The 18,897-nt window shown below is 41.6% G+C and overlaps 1 protein-coding gene across 1 annotated transcript in view; it reads left to right on the top strand.

The window, feature by feature from the left end:
* Positions 1–18,897, top strand: part of GLI3 (GLI family zinc finger 3) — a 326,741-nt gene that overhangs the window by 251,171 nt on the left and 56,673 nt on the right. The window contains exon 9 of the mRNA XM_004383958.1: positions 1,162–1,302. Within this exon, the coding sequence (XP_004384015.1) occupies positions 1,162–1,302 (141 nt within the window). The remainder of the gene's footprint in view (positions 1–1,161; positions 1,303–18,897) is intronic.

The raw sequence follows: 18,897 nt of genomic DNA, 5'->3' as shown, positions 1-18,897 counted from the left end.
GGCACCATCCAGTTCTTCTGATCTCATGGCAAAGGAAGCAGTGGTTCATGGAGGCAATTAGCCACATATTCCATATTCTCCTTCTATTCCTGACTGTCCTCTTCCTCTTTGTTCCAGGTGAATAGAGACCAATTATTGTGCCTGGGATGGACGCTTGCAAGCTTTTAAGACCTCCCCTAGGCACTACACATCGAACTAGGAGGTAGAACAGAGGCAGTAAACGTGTTATTAGGCGAGTTAACTAGGATGTCCCATGAAACAATGACCCTAAACCTCCAAACCAAGAAACAAAATCCCGTGAGGTTTTTGGTTGTACATAATCCGCCTTAGCAGCTGTTCTTTCTTGGTGTGTGTCATTGTTGTAAATATATCTATCACACAACTTTTGCCAGTTCAACTTTTTATAGGTGTGCAACTTTTTGACAGCAACTACAATAATCGGCTGTGCAACCCTACCCTTAATCAATGTGATATTTCTATCACTGTTAACCTCCCTTTTCCCCCTCCCTCCCGCCACTGGTAACCACTAATAAACTTTGGTCTGTATACGTTTGCCTGTTCTTGTCTTTTTATATACGTGAGGTCATACAATATTCATCCTTCTGTGATTGACTTATTTCACTTGACATAATGTCTTCCAGTGCTATCCACCCTGTAGCATGTATCAAGACTTCATTTCTTCTACTGACTGAGTAGTATTCCATTGTATGTATGTACCACATTTTGTTTATCCATTCATCTGTTGATGGGCATTTAGGTTGTTTCCACGTTTTGGCTATTGTGAATAGTGCTGCAATGAACATTGGTGTACAAGTCTCTGTTTTAATGTCTAGGTTCAGTTTTTTAATCATCATTATGGTATTTGGACTGTTGTTTTATATGACATGTTAAAAAACCTTAGAAGGAGCATTTGGGCAATCTCTAAAAAAAAAATACATACAAGTGATTCCATGTGTTTTGCTTGTTTTAATTCACAAAACCCAGCAGATAGACCTGGGCTCTATTCTGTTTTTGCAGATACATTGCACTGGGAGGAAGCTGAATCTAAATCAGGTTTTTGCTTATGCCTCTCGCCTTTGCTACCAGAAGTCATCACCTTTCGTTCCCTGTGTCTGATTTTTTTCTCTCTCTCCTCCCTTTTCCTGACCCCCTGTCTCTCAGGAACAGCCAGAAGGAACAACCTTAGTGAAGGAGGAAGGGGACAAAGATGAAAGCAAGCAGGAGCCTGAAGTAATCTACGAGACCAACTGCCATTGGGAGGGCTGCACCAGGGAGTTTGACACTCAGGAGCAGCTGGTGCACGTAAGTGAATGGTGTTCAGGATCTGGGCTTTCAACTCTGTGATCTTTTCTGGGGAGGTCGGCTTCCCTGACCCTGGGCTGAGTCAAGTTTCTTCGCCAGCAGCATCGCAAACTGGAGAGCGCTCTATGACTTTCTGAGAATAAAGAAAACTCTGAGCCACAGTGCTTGACCTGTTCAGTCAGCTAAAGCTTAGTGTAAAATTCAATAAACTCTTCAATAGAGAGTGTAATGACTCTGATCCTGTAAGCCCGAAAACACTATTTTGAGTTAGCCACTTTGATGGTTATTGAGTAATAGTAAGCTGGACATGAATTATTATTAACCTTTTAACCAAGTTTGATTCCTGCTTCCAAGGCCCAGTAGCAATAGAAAAAAAGGTAGGCCTGGGGAATTCTTCTTTTTTCATTGTACCTTCCTCTCCTAAACCCTCAAAGCTGAAGGAATCGACCATTATTTTATACAGCAATTAGTACTGTGTATGATCAGAGGTGGATGTTTGGAGTATACCATTAAGCACAGTTTCTAGACTTGAGGCCAACCATTGTGAGGTTAATAGCGTCACGGAAAAAGTCATATGTATTTTTAAATGTGGTTGATGATGTGTTTTTGAAAACTGCAGTGGGTCAGATTGAGAAGCCCACCTTCTCTCATCATCCCAGGTTTGGAAGCCTTTCACTCACTCTCCTGTGTATTATTATTTCAAATAACACAGCGCAGTGATTGAAGGTATAGCACACTTCCGCACCTGATTAGCATTATGTCCTTCCTCAGTGCTTCCTGGCACTTGGCCCTTTTTGGTGGCTCATGGAATCTCCATCCCTGGCAAATTTGACCAGGAGCAATTGAGAGGGAAGGACATTGAAATAATCCTCCGTGCAGAAGCACAAGGTCCTATTAATGCATTAAGGTTGGTTCACAAAGTGGAGCAGTTTAAGAAGCTTTTAATATGACAGCAAATCTGACAGAGCAGGGTCTGCTGTAATCTACCTCTCTCTCTCTTTCACACACAAACATATGCACACGCATGATCCATTCTCTTTTCCTTTGTAGTAACTCTTATGTGATTCGTATTTCTTGTTAACCTGCTTCTGTTTAGATAAATCACTAAACTTAAGAATTCCTCAGACATCCCACGCGTTTCTTAGGAGGCATGGGTGGTTTTGTTGTGGTTGTTTTTTTAATACGCGATTTTTTTTAGAGCAGTTTTAGGTTTACAGGGAAATTGCACAGAAGGTACAGAGAGTTTCCTATGTGTCCCCTCCCCCCTGCACGCAGTTTCCTTTTATTAACATCTATTAACATTTCTGTGGTATATTTGTTACAATCGATGAACCAATTCTGATGCATTAGTATTAACCAATAATGTAGTCCTGTGGGTTTTGACAAATGCGTAAGCTTACGGTGTCCACCATTACAGTGCCATACAGAATAGTGTCACTGCCCTACAAATGCCTTGGTCTTCACCTATTCATCCTTCCCCTTTCCCCCTGGCAACCACAAGCATGAGCTTTCTGAAGTGTGTCTTCTGCAGCTTGGCCCATCCTGTGTAATGTATTCCACACACTGAAGTTTCAGTATATTGTTAAATATACTGTGTGCCAGGTTTTGAAATCCAATGTATACAGAATGTTTTGAGGATTTAATGTGACATCAGCAAGGTTTCCATCCCCCCCCATTTCTTTTTTCATCATGTTGCCTTTTAATTGTATAGGAAGAATTATAGATTTCTTTACATAGCAAGAAATGAGAAAGGCAAATGTTTTTAATTAAGGTATATTTCCAGATTTTTCCATGAACTTAATTTGATTCTTTCTCTTTAATTTGATGCAAGTGTTATTTTTAAGCCAAGACTGACTTAATGGCCCTTTATTCTTGCTGACTTTTAATGGAAACCACAAAGACATTATTAAACTAAGGGTTGGCGGGGGAGATTTGGAATTTCTCTTTTTATATGGGGAAATATTCCCAAAGAGTAGAGTATGCTGGGAATATTCTCAGTGACATAATGAGTGAGAGACATAAATGAAGAGACGTGCTTATATAAAAGCTGCCACCAGGAAAAAGAAGTTGGCCGGCTTCTTGCTTTTAAAAGTGTCGTTGTGAGAGATAATGCAAGCTTGTGAGTCCTTTTTGAGTAAGAGTAAGCTGGACATGCATTATTTCCAGTGGAAATAATTTTCAGTGGATAAGTCATTGTAGTTCCAAGGAGTGCTGTGATTATGGTTAAGCCATTATCAGATGTGGAGGAACAGAAATAGGAACTTCTTCTAAGTCAACGTTTAAAATGAATTGTGTTCCTGATTAGAGGCCAGGTTTGAGGTAACCTTTCTCAGAGGTGTGGTGGTAACTTAACCCTTTCCCTGCCTAAGTGGTATGGAAGCTTGTAAAAGACAGTGAATAATGCAGGTAAATGCCTCAGTGACAGAAGGATTTTAGGTAGTGATGTTTTGTTAATAGAGCTGCATAATTTTAAAGTAAAGCTGCTTAAACTAAATGACCCGCATGCTATTTTATTAAAACTATCTTTAAAAAAAAAATGTAAATCCACAGATAAGTACAGTGGAACTTTTTTTAAATTCAAAATCAGCTATAAGAAATTCCTGTCAGAATTATGAGAAAATCTAACGTATTACCCTTATGGTATTAATTTTAACTTGAGATCAATTGTATGATTAAGCAAACTTAATTAAGCAAATTAAAAATTATAACTTACACTGGCATAAATAATATTCTAGTTTATATTTGGAGCCCTGGTGGCGCAGTGGTTAAGTACTCAGCTGCTAACCAGAAGGTGGGTGGTTCGAGCACACCAGCTGCTCTGTGGGAGAAAGATGGGGCAGTCTGCTTCCGTAAAAATTACAGCCTTGGAAATCCCATGGGGCTCTTCTACTCTGTCCTGTAGGGTCACTATGAGTCAGAATTGACTCAATGGCAGTGAGTTTTTTATGAGTAGTTTACATTACTTATTTCCTACCTTTTTACTGTGTGTCTGAAGTGTAGGAATTCCAAATTCATGCATTTAACTTGATTTAGCTTTGCCTGACATACAAGTACCTTTACGCTCATGGATGTATCCAGTAACATTCCTAGTGACCTGGTATAGAATCAGTGCTTTATTTTTTTGTCCGTTGAAGGAATAGCTACTTGCACATCTACCTGGCAGTAGGAAAAAAATGCCAGTTGTAAAAACCAGGTTTTTAGGGACAGAGGGAAGCACTGACTGTTTCAGTTCCTGGGACTCCCCGGGAGAGAGGACATTTTGTGAATTAGTTCAATTTTCATGCTACATACAAGCAAGAGGCAAGGCGTTAAACCATGCTGGTACTCGGCCTTATTTATAGCCATGTCCCATTCTCTTTCCCCCTCTTACAGTTAATAGAAAGATTCATGATTCTTCATGGTTGTCTATCTAGTGTCTGACAGTCCCGACTGCCTGCTAAAGCAAGTCACTATCTATAATTGATATCCTTCCGTGGAATAGGGTGCTGGCTGCAACTGAAGGGCTTTGCTGAAAGCTCTTAAATCCTGACAACTTCTCCCCTTGTTCTGGTTCAGTCGCTGAAGCTGCACGGTTGGAATTCTAGAGTTATTTGAACTTGGTGCAAAAAGGAGACATGTGTTTCACATTAGCAAATCACAAAGTTGAAGAGGAGAATTAGGAACTTGGCTGAACTTGCCCGCCAGGTAGTCTCATTTCTAGCGTAATACACACCATGTACTCTTGAAAAGATTACCCCATCCCATTACTGTCTGAACAGATGGACTAAATATTGGCTTTTCTTTCTCTTCTCCTTTATTTCAAGCCCCGGTCCTTCTCCAGTTGTGTGTTGTTCTAGCTTGGCTGCTGGGGTCTTTATCACTGGGGAATTTAATTAATTTCTCTTCCCAGCAGGATAATTATAATTGGACTTAGTTACTCTCAAGTTAGTATTGAATTTGTCATAGATTTACTTTGATATATATTTTTGAAGCTAAGGAGATACACATATATTTTTGTTAAACTAGTTTTATTTTTGTACTTTGTCATTTTCTCCATATCAGTTAAAATAGAAAGAAACAGGAGAGTAAGAGCGTTCTGTAGTATAAAAATTAAAGTCCATTTGATTGACTGAATGCGTTACTGATTTGCCAGGATGCACGCATTTTCTTCTTCCCTTGACACCTGAAAGACACGTGTTCTAACATCTCAAAATAAGTCGATAAGTCCACATTTTCCCTTCAGTTCTTAATAAATTAGACCCTTTTTGCTGTGTGTTTTATTACAAAGAGATGTGAATCATAAATTAAAATCTGTTTCTCAAAATTTTTTTTTTAGGTGGGGAGAGAGTGTTAGATTTTGTTATTATGTAAAACAACTCAAATTCTTTCTAGTAGCCTAACTTCCACATAGGAGACTCTCTCAATCCTTTCTGAGCTTGTGTTCCTTCCTACCTTTGTTTTGTACTAGAATTAAGTTCTGTCTTTGACTCTCTTCTGATGGAGACGTCTGAAATATGCACAATATGCAACACAAGTTAGTCTCAGGTTCTCTGTAAACTGCACCCTTTATTTCTGAATGATAGTGTGTATACCACCTACGTTCTGAGAGGCTTTTCAAAAAGAAAAAAAATACATGTGAAGAATGAACCATCTTTGTTCTTCCTGTGTGCTTCAGTGTGCGGTCACCACTGTTGAGTGGCTAGTTGTACTTCAAAACCCCACTACCCACCCCAAACCAAAACTACTGCCATCAAGTCGATTCTGACTCAAAGGGACCCTATAGACAGAGTAGAACTGCCCCATAGGGTTTCCAAGGCTGTAATCTTTATGGAAGCATACTGGTACATCTTTCTCCTGCAGAGTGGCTGATGGGTTCGAATCGCTGACCTTTCAGTTAGCAGCCAAGTGCTTTAACCACTACGCCACCAGGGTTCCTTAAAACCTCACTACTGGGATGCAAAAGAATAAAAATAGTATAATCCTATACATAATGAGCACCTGTTTGTTGTATGGCTGCCAACTCCTTACCCTCTGTTTTACCAATCCAATCATGGGCTATTTAAGAAATAACATGTATAATATTCTTTCCAAAAGTATTTAAAAAGTCAAGCTATTTTTTAAACAGCTTTATTGCTCACTCCTACCCCCAGTAGGATGGCCCTACAGAGGGGCCTTAGCAATTAGACTGTAGGAGGGATATAGTGTCTTCTACTAGTGGGGTTGAACGAGGGCATAGCATGTGAGAGATGTTTATATGAGCACCCAGGTTGGCGGCAGGGGTCGGCGGGAGGCATTTAAGTCTTTATAATCCTGAATTTGTATCTCTTAAGCATCGTGTCGGAAACTCACCTTTTTATACAGTGATTAACCACCTACTTGGATTTAAAATGCTTTCATATGCTGCAAATTTTGATCTCTAAAATTATGTGGAAGTTTCCTTTATCAGAAGAATACAGTTATAATCACCTTTGCTGTCATTTAAAAACAAATGCAATGCACTAGCAGCATGAAAATAAAGGGCTTTCTTTTTAATATCATGGAGCCGTAGATATAAAGAAAACACATCTAATTTGTCAAGTATTGATGTAGCCCTAGGAACACAAGGTAGAGTTAGGATACGCAGACACTATTTTCATATTAATAATATGATCTACATTTGCATTTTAAATGTTTCCCATCTAATTTTGATCCCCTTGCTAAAGTTGCATTATATATTCTTACCTAAGAGAAAATTGAGTTTAAGATGTGATAGGGGTCTCAGATATGAGCTAAAAATTAGGTTTGTGGGCACATAATACCGAAAACGAATGAGTGGAGATCCTGATCTTATTTTCCCTTCATGGAGTTGCTGGTTAATTTAGTTACTTTAATTATTTGGAAATATTGCATGTAAAATTTAGACGAAGAACTACAAACTTCAAAGCCAGCCTCTGACAGTTCCGCCAGAGGGGTCACATTCTTTTTAGACTTCTTGACTAAATTGCACCTAAAGAAATTGTTCCCATAAAGAGAGGCTCAGGAGATTAGACACAGAATGTGTGGCCTATACGGCTGTGTGGTCCACCAGTTAGAGCCCTCCAGGGGCAGCCAGGGTTCTGAGTGGCAGCCCCATCTCTGCTCTGACACTCAGGAAGACCTTCTTGGAACCATTTGACCCTTCAGAACGTTATTTTCTCACTTATCATATTGTGAAACAGCCGTGAAAATAAAAGCTGTCCCTAGTGTCCAAAGCCCAATGGAGATCCCGTGTGGTCGGGCTAGTGGACCTAATGAGAAACAGAGGAAGGTCTAAAGGAGGCTATCCTGCCTCTCTTTTGTTTTATGTATTTGTGTTTCACAGGGTTGAGTAGGGGAGGAGAGGGGAATGGCCTTTTGTTTATGGTGGCTTCTGTGTGTCTGAGGCTTCTTTCTTTTTTTATTTTTTTTAACATTTTATTGTGCTTTAGGTGAAAGTTTACATAGTAAATTAGTTTCCTATTCCATAATTCATACACAGATTGTTCCATGACATTGGTTGTAATCCCCGCACTGTATCATCACTCTCCCCATTTCCGCCCTGGGTTCCCTGTTTCCGTTCGTCCGGTTTCCCTGCCCCTTCCTGCTTTCTCATTTTTGCTTTTTGGCAAATGTTGCCCATTGGGTCTTGTATAGTTGGTTGTTCTAAGGAGCACATTCCTCATGGTTGTTATTATTTATTTTATACGCTGAAAGGTGACCTCTGGGAGTAGGGTCACTTCCATCTTAGAAGGATGTCTTAGGGCGATAATCTTGGGGGTTCCTCCAGTCTCGATCAGACCAGTAAGTCTGGTCTTTTTTATGAATTTGCATTTTGTCCTACATTTTTCTCCCACTCTAATTGGGACCTTTTATTGTGTTCCTGGCCAGAGCGGTCAGTAGTGGTAGCCAAGCACCATCTAGTTCTTCGGGTCTCAGTCTAGTGCAGGCTGTGGTTCATGTGGGCCATTAGTCCTTTGGACTGATTGTTTCCATGAGTCTTTGGCTTTCTTCACTTTCCTTTGCTTCAGATGGGAAGAGACCTATAGTTGTATCTTAGGTGGCCACTCACAAGCTTCTAAGTCCTCAGAGTACGCACCACAGTAGGATGTAGAACATTATCTTTATGAACTATATTATACCAGTTGACCTAGTTGTCCCCCAAGACTATGATCCTTAGCCTTCACTACCATTATTTCTAAGGCCTATTTCTATTAATTGCTGCTAAACTGGGAAGTACCCTTGGCTGAAGCCAGGAGACCCTGTTCTTTTCCCCAGTATAGGTCTATACCACCTCCTTGGACTTCAGTTTTATTAAAAGGAAGTGAAATTTTGAATTAAATAGTCCTTAGGATAGGGAGGAAACTCTGGTGGCGTGGTGGTTAAGAGCTACGTCTGCTAAGCAAAAGGTCAGCAGTTCAAATCCACTAGGCGCTCCTTGGAAACTATGGAGCAGATCTACTCTGTCCTGTAGGGTCTCTATGAGTCGGAATTGACTTGATGGCAACAGGTTTGGTTTTTTGGGTTTTTAGGATAGGGATGGCGAGTAGGTTTCATCACCAGAAACAACTTATTGGCTGACAGCTGCCTTGGATGTTGTGCTGAGCTCGCCCTGCCCTTTCAGCCCCAGAGAGGAGGCTAGGGGATGGGGATGGGAGTACAGTGGCTGCCCAGGTGCAGCTCAGGAGGAGACCTGTATATTCCATCTCTTCCCTAGGGTCTTTTCCAACCCTGTAGCTCAGATACCATCAAAAATAATAATTTTTTTTTTAGGGGCTGGTAATTATGGCATCCTTGGGTGGTACAAACGGTTAAGCACTCAGCTACTAGCTGAAAGATTGGCAGTTTGAACCCATCTGGAGGCACCTCAGAAGACAGGCCTGGCGATCTGCTTCCAAAAGGTCACAGCCATGAAAATTCTCTGGAGCAATTGTACCCTGCACATGTGGGGTCTCCATGAGTCAGGATAAACTCAACAGCAATTAACAACAACATATTAATTATTTGAATAATTGTTTAATTTTCCAGTTTATTAATGTGCCTCAGCCATTGAATGAAAAATGACAAGTCAATATTTTGAAAGAAATAACTGGTACAGAGAATACAGTAGTTACTGTCTTAAATTTGCTTAGCCATTGTGCCCTGAAATAGTTCATCCAGCTCCTCCTCAGAGTAACTGAGTCTTCCATTTGGAGAAAATTTATCCATCAAAAGCTTTTTGACTGGCTCTAAGAGAGTCTTTATGTGAGATTGTGGATTCTGCCAGTAATTAATCCCCTGGAATATTCTGTATGGACCCATGTTATAAAGAAGAATGATGATCACTTTGGGCAAAGATGCATAATTTAAATATACTTGCCTATTGCAGACATCGCTGGCCTCATATTGCCTCTCATTTATTAGAATAAATATGCACTGGCATTGGCAGATCACCCATCGACTTAACAACTCATCACCAACAGACACATGCTGAGCCCTGGCAGGTGCCCACAAAGCCTGAGGGGAGTCTTTGAGTGCCGACCTTGAAGCCTGACTCAGACCGTCCAGGAGTGCTCATTCTAATTGGGAGTGGGGACAAGGAGACATAGAAGTGTAGTAACAGTTGTTGTCGTTAGATGTTGCTGAGCTGATTCCGACTCATGGTAACCCCATGTGTTACAGAATAAAACTGCTCCATAGAGTTTTCTTGACTGTAATCTTTATGGAAGCAGATCGCCAAGATTTTTCTTCCATGGCACCACTAGATGGGTTCAACCTTTCCGTTACCGACCGAGCACAAACCGTTTGTGCCATCCAGGGACCTATAAAACCAAAAAACCAAACAAACCCATTGCCACTGAGTCAATTTCAACTCATAGCAACCCTACAGGACAGGGTAGAACTGCCCCATAGGGTTTCCAAGGAGCGCCTGGTGAATTTGAACTGCTGACATTTTGGTTAGCAGCCAAACTCTTAACCACTACACCACCAGGATTTCCACACCCAGGGACCTATAGTGAACAATAACCATTGCAGTCTAGTCTGAACCTCCCAGATATAACACATCATCACCACCTATTGGCCACTACTCAGATTGCAGGCATAGTGCCTGGAAGAACATCAGAATCGTGCATGTCAGACCTGTGGAGTTGGGGTTAGGGGTGGGGGGCAGTGGGGAGAAAAGACCTAACATACATCTTTTCTGCCCATCCCTTTGTGTAAGGGGAACATGAAGGACAGGCTGGTATGAAGATACCGAGCAGGCTGCTAGGAATACTATAGATGTGCCAACAGGGTCTGGGGAAACCCAACTAGGGTGAAGGTGCTGATGAAGGAATGAGAGAATGCCTCTTGGAGACTGGATTTGAACAGGGTCTTGAACAGACAGGTGGATTTTAAGCAGGTAAAGAAAGACCAGTGCAGGGAGGTGTTGGGGGTGCAGTGTAGACTGTGTGGAGAAGCCAGCCAGAAGTTAATGTATAGGATGCAGAATGTATGGGAGAATTTTACCTGTGATAGTGGCTAATATAAAAAGCTAGGGTTTTGACACTTTGAATTAGAAATATAATTACAAAATGATGCAATTTGTGGTTTTGGGTTACACTGTATGGACGTGTGTCTGGAAACGTGTCTGGAAGGCAGAAGAGTTGTGAAAGGTAAGATACATCAGGTGGTATGATTGCTGGATTAGGGGTTTGCCTTCTCTTCCATATGGAGTAAGGAGAATTGAATGCTTTTGATAAGAGGAATGACTTGAGTCAGCATGAGTTGAGAGAGATGGGGCTGAGCTTTATGAAGCTGCAGAAGCCATAGGTAACATGTATTGGGGAGGGCAGCATGTGGGCTGGGGCAGGGCCAGAAATGAGGCTCTGAAGTGAAAATTATTTTTAAAAAAAGTTGAGAGGATATTTTAGAAATGTTTCACAATCATGGTTTGGGCAGCTACTCTGGATGGAGTTAAAAGAGAGGTCAGAAGTTTCCGGAGTTGCTGGCTAAGCACCTGTTGTTGTGTGCCATCGAGTCAATTCTGACTCAGAGTGACCCTGTGGAACAGAGTAGAGCTGCCCTTTGGGGTTCCTAAGGCTGTCATCTTTATGGGAGCAGATCACCAGGTCTTTTCTCCCACAGAGCTGGTGGTTGGGTTCCAACCACTGACCTTCCGGTAAGCAGCCAAGCTTAAACATTGCGCCACCAGGACAATGTTTAAAAATTGTGCCCCAAGGAGCCGAGAGAACTCTCTGGGACAGCCCGGAGAACCCTGGTTCCTGGGGAGCGGTTCTTTCTGGTGACTTTTCCTGGAGGTAGTGAAAGTTCGCACATTTTCCTCTCCTGTATGATGTGGCAAGAGATGGCGCAATTCCTACCCAAGATAAAGCAGTCAAGATGAAAACGAAACAGAGCCCTCACCGCACTCCTCCTTGTGTTCAGCAGAGATAAACTTCACTGAAGCCATTTGGTTTCTGGCAGCAGCTTTAATTGGTAAAATGCAGATTTTTTTTTCTTCTTCTTCTTTTTTGATCAAGAGGGGATCATTCTTATCAGTGCAGAGCATCTTATTTCAAGATGAAAAGCCTTTGCGGAATTACAGATGCCAACATTTGTACAAAGCTTTTTAGCGATTGACAACTCAAAGAGAAAGTATGATTTATTAGCCTATAATGGCTAACCCTGAGCAGTAGTTCAGGTCCCACTGATTTGTGAAATTGCTTAGTGTGAACTGCCTTTTCGTGCCGCTCAAACCCCAGGTTATGCAAATAAACGCAGAGTGTACAGTATGCGAAACGTTATGGGAGAGGAAAAAAGAAAAGGGTGGGGGGAGAAAAGGAGAGAGGCGGCTTCTAAAATCCATCTTGGTGGTGCCTGTTACAGTAGTTTGGCTGATGAGCCGGGAGAGGAAAGATTAATAATGAGGCTTGTCGCTATCAGTACCTGCTTGTCGATTCTCTGTAACAGGTCTGTCTGTTCAGCATGGACATTATTGATTAAATAAAAATTGCTATTAGATTGTGATGTGATCCATAATCACAAACAATGGTGGACATTCCTCTTATAGATCCTCAGCCATGCATCAAGTTGTTTCCTTTTTTTCCTCTCTGTAATTTATATTGTGCTGACACTTGGGCTCATTAGCTTTATGCTTTCTGCTCGGAGGCGGGAAGGCACAGGCGAGCATGAGTGTGTATACCCGGCTGGAGGGAAGAGGAAAGGACAGTCCTGGTCTGGGGCCTGGCCACCTTATCCAATGACCAAGAGATTTTTTTAAAATTACTTTGTATATGTGTATGTAAAATACACATAACATATAATTTACCTTTTTAACCATTTTGATGCACTTTGTTTTTTTAGAGCAATTTTAGGTTTACAGAACAATTGAGCAGATAGTACAGAGTTTCCATATACACTCTCTGCTTTCCGCATGCTGTTTCTCTTATTATGAACCTCTTGCATTGAGGTGGTACACTTGTTACACTCGATGAACCATTATTGATAGGTTATTATCACCTCAAGTCTATAGTTTACATTTGGAGCCCTGCTGGCGCGCAGTGGTTAAGAGCTTGACTGCTAACCAAAAGGTCGGCAGTTCGAATCCACCAGTTTGAAAACCCTATGGAGCAGTTCTACTCTGTCCTATAGGGTTGCTGTAGGTTCGCTATGAGTCAGAATTGACTCGATGGCACCTAACCAAAATAACATAGTTTACATTGGGGTTCACTTTTTGTGTTGTACAGGCCTGTGGGTTTGACAAATGCTCGGTGTCGTGTGTCCACCATTACAGTGTCTTACAGAATAGCTTCCCAGCTCTTAAAATGTCCTGTGCCCCACCTACTCATCCTTTCCCCATCCCCCTGGGTCCCTGGCAACCACTGATCTTTTTACTGTCTCTGTAGCTTTGCTTTTTCTAGAATGTCAGTGTTGTTGGAATCATGCAGCATGTAGCTTTTTCAGATTGGCTTCCTTCACTTAGTAATATGCGTTTAAGATTCCTCTGTGTCTTTTCATGGCTTGATAGCTCATTTCTTTTTATCGCTGAATAATACTCCATTGTATGAATGCAACACAGTTTGTTTAAACATTTCAGTTGAGGGACATCTTGGTTGTTTCTAATTTTTAGCAATTTTGGATAAAGCTCTCATAAACATTTGTGTTCAGGTTTTTGTGCGAACATATGGTTTGGCTCATTTGAGTAAATATGTAGGAGCTCAATGCTGAATTGAATGAATGGTAAGCCTATGTTTAGCTTTGTAAGAAGCTGCGAGATTGTCTTCCAAAATGGCTGTACCATTTTGCATTCCCAGCAGCAATGAATAAGAGTTCCTGTTGCTCCGCATACTCACCAGCATTTGGTATTGTCATTTTAACTATTTTAAAGTGCACACTTCAGTGGCATTTAGTACCTTCACAGTGTTGTGCAGTCACCACCTCTGTCTAGTTCCAAAACATTTTCCTCACCCCAAAAGAAGACCTTGTACTCATTAAACAATCTCCCCATTCCCTACCCCCTAGCCCAGGAAAAAAAAAAAGAAAAGTTGCTATTGAGTCAATTCCAACTCATAGCGACACTATAGGAGAGAGTAGAACTGCCCCATAGGGTTTCCAAGGCTGTAATCTTCACAGAAGCAGACTGCCACTTCTTTCTCCTGTAGAGCAACTGTGTGTTCGAACTGCCGACCTTTTGGTTACCAGCTGAGCACTTAACCAGGGCTCCTTCCCCCAAGCCCAAAGCAATTTCTAATCTCTTTTCTGTGTCTATGAATTAGCCTATTCTGGATATTTCATATAAAGGGAATCATACAATATGTGGTCTTTTGTGACTGGCTTTTTTTCACTCAGCATAATGTTTTCAAGGTTCGTTATGTTGTAGCATGTGACACAACCTCATTCCTTTTTATGGCTGAAGAGTATTCCATTTCGTGCCTATACCACATTTTGTTTGTCCATTCATTCATGGATGAACGCTGGAGTTGTGTCCATCTTTTGGCTATTGTAAATAGTGCTGTTATGAACATTTGTATATAAATTTTTGTTTGAACACCTGTTTTCATTTCTTTTGGGTATATACCTAGGAGTGGAATTGCTAGGTCATGTGATAATTTTATATCTAACTTCCTGAGGATCCGCCAAACATAGGGCAGGTTTTACGCTGTCTTGTACAGGCTCTGCCTTCTCAGAGGTCTTACCTCCAACCTTGCTAACCTCCTAGAAGTCCTCATGGTTCTGCCCTTGCCATAACCTCCTCTCCTGGCTTCCGTTGATGCCACCCTGTCCTCCTCGCCTGGCCATGGCTCAGGCTGGCTCTCCGCCTGCTTCTCTACCCAGGGCCTCAGGGCCCCACGAACAGGCGTCATTCTGCAAAACGCCCCATATATCCATAGTTACCACGTTCCTCCAGACAGGGCAGGGCTGTTTTGTACCAATGTGTAGACAACATTGAAAGCATTAGGTCAGGTGGGCTTAGAAAAATACAACAATTGGACTGACAGGTTGACCAGATTTTATTTCTAAGTGGTGATTCAGATGAATAGGGACATAGCAGTTAATGCTCCGTTCAGTAGGAGTGAACATAATCTAACAGCAGTGGTCTGTGGGTCCCTAGGTGGGAATTACTGTTGTGATCACTTCTAATTGTAAACTCTTAAAAATTACCTAATCCACTGTCTGTTTTGTTTTGTTTTGTCTTTAACCACCAACTGCAATGAAGTACAGAAAGGTTAAGAGACTTCTATAATGCCATCAAGACTTTAGTGAGTGGTTTTGTTCCTCATTAATGAGTTCATTTATACACAGATCATATTGTTTTCAATGGCTGCTTGGTGCATATAATGAAGGTTTGGCCTTTAGACTTTCTTAGCTAGTAATGTATGCATTCTGCACCCCGTCCCCTCCGCACACACTTCCTTGTCTCTCTCTCCATTTTACTCTTGCAAGGTAAAGCTGCCTCAGTTTGTTCATTTGTTTTTAATTCATAGACTTGCATAATTGAGTAGAAGTTACAGAAAGCTCCCATATACCTCTTCTCCCCTTGCACGCTGTTTCTCCTTTATTAACATCTTGTGTTAATGTGGTGCATTTGTTACAACTGATGAATGAGTATTGATGCATTATGATTGAGGAAAAGTGCATACTTTACATTAGGGTTCATTCTTTGTTTTGTATAGTTCTATAGTTTTAACAAATGTATAATGTCATGTGTCCACCAGTACAGTATACCACAAAAGTGTCACTGCCCTAAAAATGCCCTGTGCTCCACCTGTTCATCCCTCCCTTCTACCTCCCAGCCCCTGGCAACTACTGTCTTTTTATTGTTTCTGTAGTTTAGCCTTTTCCAGAATGTCTTGTAGTTGGAATCATGTAGCATGTACCCTATTTAGACAGGTTTTTCCCCCATGTATTTATTGCAAGTTGCATACACCATTGACCGTAAATCTAACTGTCCACGAAAAACTTCAGATTGTTTTATCAAAACACAGGTGAGAATCAGATGCCCGTCTAGACCTGAGCATCTTGACTCAGGCTAAAAGTCATGAACTCATCCAGAACATCCACTTGACTTTTGATTTTGAGAGGATATGTATTGTTGATGATATTAAACTTAAAGCTGAAAGCAGTCCTTGGAGAAGGCAGAGTTTTTGGAACTGAAACCTCAAGCCCTCAGTGCCCACTCCCACCCCTAGCCCTGCTGCAGTTTACTAGCTTTACTTTCAGCTGTTGCTTTCTCAAATGGAGAGGGGCAGAGATGGGACTTCTCTAGGATGGGTGGGAAATATCTAGCAGCTCAGGCCCATGTGACTTACATAGGTACAGTGTCAGCCACAGAGGCATAACTCAAACTGGATATCCAAGGAAAGATGGGCCAATTTAATGACATGAGACCCTGGTAGAGAAGATTATGCAAGAGAGATGGGGATTGCTCAAGAAAGCGGTATTGTCTGAGCAATTACAAAGTATCCAAGAAAGAAAGCACCAAGTATGAAAAATGTAGTTCTCAATAGAACTCCTTGCTAAGTTAGATTTTAAATTGCATGTACATAGGATGGAAAGGAAAGTGCGTCCTACAAACCAGAAAGAGATGGTGACATGACCTATCAGACAACGCTTGTGAAGTACACCGACGGCCACAAAAGGGACTGCTGTGGCTGTGTTGGGAGCAAGATGAAGATCAGGGAAAAAGGGGGCATGTTCCTTGGAACTAATGGCTTAAGGTGAAGAATGCCAGTGGAAGTAAACCTCACAGTTCCAATTTAGCTCTTTTTTTGCACTGGAAAGTAGCTTTTATCACTTACAGCAAGAAGCAGACAGCACCCCAGAACAAAATATGGATCCATGTTTGAGTCAGTGCCTCCGTGACTTGAAAAGGTTGTCCATGTGAGATGACGGTTCTTCTACACGTAACTCCACTTTGCAGCATAGCTGAGGGACTTAAAAAGGGGGCTTACCTTCTACCAATTCCCCCTCCACCCATGTAGGTAGGTGTGGTTAGGTGGGCTGTAAAACTCTGCTATGTGTTCTTCCACCTAGCACCATAGCCCAGCGACCCCAAAGGTCCCTTCCCCAGCCATTTGTATATTCCAAAACCTGTGTACTTTGTAGATTTTTCCCATCTGATCACCTTAGAAGTGGAGTGGAGATCAGACACTTTGGCACCAACCCAGAAAGAGATCTCTTTCACCCTGCTAACAAACATCATGCTTCAGAAGGTTGAGGGTGGGTGGTTTGTTCTGGGGTCTCCTCATGTCCCCCTCCCTTCCTAAGGCCTGTTGCCAATGTGATGGTTTGGGAACTCGCAACACATTTGCATATGTTTAACTATTGCCTGGTTGTTTTAGAAAACCAAAAAGCATCTTGATTGTTCCGGAATTCCAAAATCTATTTTCAGAACCAAAGGTCTGAATGAGTTCTTTGTCCCACAGTTTTCAAGTTCACTGATCTTTTCTTTTTTATTGGGGTTTAAGTGAAAGTTTACGGTTTCAGTAAGTTTCTCATACAAAAATTTATTCACACATTGCTATGTGACCCTACCTGCTCTCCCTATAATGTGACAGCACACTCCTCCTTTCTACCCTGGATTTCCTGTGTCCATTCAACCAGCTCGTGTCCCTTTCTGCATTCTCATCTTGCCTCCAGACAGGAGCTGCCCATTTAGTCTCATATCTACTTGAGCTGAGAAGCACTCTCTTCACGAGTATCATTTTATGCCCCATAGTCCATTCTAATCTTTGTCTGAAGTGTTTGCTTCGGGAATGGTTTCAGTTCTGGGCTAACAGAGTCCGGGGGCCGTGTCTTCTGGGTCCCTCCAGTCTTAGTCAGACCATTAAGTCTGGTCTTTTTACTAGCATTTAAGTTCTGCACCCCATTTTTCTCCTGCTCTGTCAGGGACTCTCTGTTGTGTTCCCTGTCAGGGTGGTCATTGGTGGTAGCTGGGCACCATCTAGCTCTTCTAATCTCAGGCTGATGGAGTCTCTAGTTTATGTGGCCCTTTCTGTCTCTTGGGCTAATACTTTCCTTGTCTCTTTGGTTTTCTTAATTCTCCTTTGCTCCACGTGGGTTGGGACCATTGGATGTATCTTAGATGGCTGCTCACTAGCTTTTAAGACCCCAGACAACACTCACCACAGTGGGATGCAGAACATTTTCTTAATAAACTTTGTTATTCCAATTGACCTAGATGTCCCCTGAAACCATGGTCCCCAGACCCCCGCCCCTGCTACTCTGTCCCTCGAAGTATTTGATTGTATTCAGGAAACTTCTTAGCTTTGGTTTAGTTCAGTTGTGCTGACTTCCCCTGTATGGTGTGTTGTCCTTCCCTTCACCTAAGATAATTATTATCTACTATCAGGTTAGTGAATGCCCTTCTCCCTCCCTCCCCACCCTCGTAACCGTCCAAGAATGTTTTCTTCTGTGTTTAAACCATTTCTTGAGTTCCCATAATAGTGATCTCATACAGTATTTGTTCTTTTGCGACTGACTAATTTCACTTAGCATAATGCCTTCCAGATTCATCCATGTTATGAGATGTGTCACAGATTGATCATTGTTCTTTATTGTTGCGTAGTATTCCATTGTGTGAATATACCATAATTTGTTTATCCATTTGTCTGTTGATAGGCAGTTAGGTTATTTCCATCTTTTGCTATTGCGAACAGCGCTGCAATTAACATGGGTGTGCATGTATCTATTCATGTGATGGCTCTTATTTCTCTAGGATATATTCCAAGGAGTGGGATTGCTGGATTGTATGGTACTTCTATTTCTAGCTTTTTAAGGAAGTGCCAAATCGAGTTCCTAAGTGGCTGAACCATTTTATGTTCCCACCAGCAGTGTGTAAGCGTTCCAGTCTCTCCACAACCTCGCCAACATTTATTATTTTGTGTTTTTTAGATTAATGCTAGCCTTGCTGGGGTGAGATGGTATCTCATTGTAGTTTTGATTTGCATTTCTCTAATGGCTACTGATCGTGAGCATTTCCTCATGTATGTGTTAGCCACTTGAATGTCTTCTTTGGTGAAGTGCCTGTTCATATCATTTGCCCATTTATTAATTGAGTTGTTTGGTTTTTTGTTGTTGAGGTTTTGCAGTACCTTGTAGATTTTAGAGATTAGACGCTGATCAGATTTGTTGTAGCCAAATAGTTTTTCCCAGTCTGTA

This window comes from Trichechus manatus, unplaced genomic scaffold, assembly GCF_000243295.1.
Source record: "Trichechus manatus latirostris isolate Lorelei unplaced genomic scaffold, TriManLat1.0 scaffold00114, whole genome shotgun sequence".
NCBI classification, from domain to species: Eukaryota; Metazoa; Chordata; class Mammalia; order Sirenia; family Trichechidae; genus Trichechus; species Trichechus manatus.
This window is presented reverse-complemented; position numbering and strand designations above follow the sequence as displayed.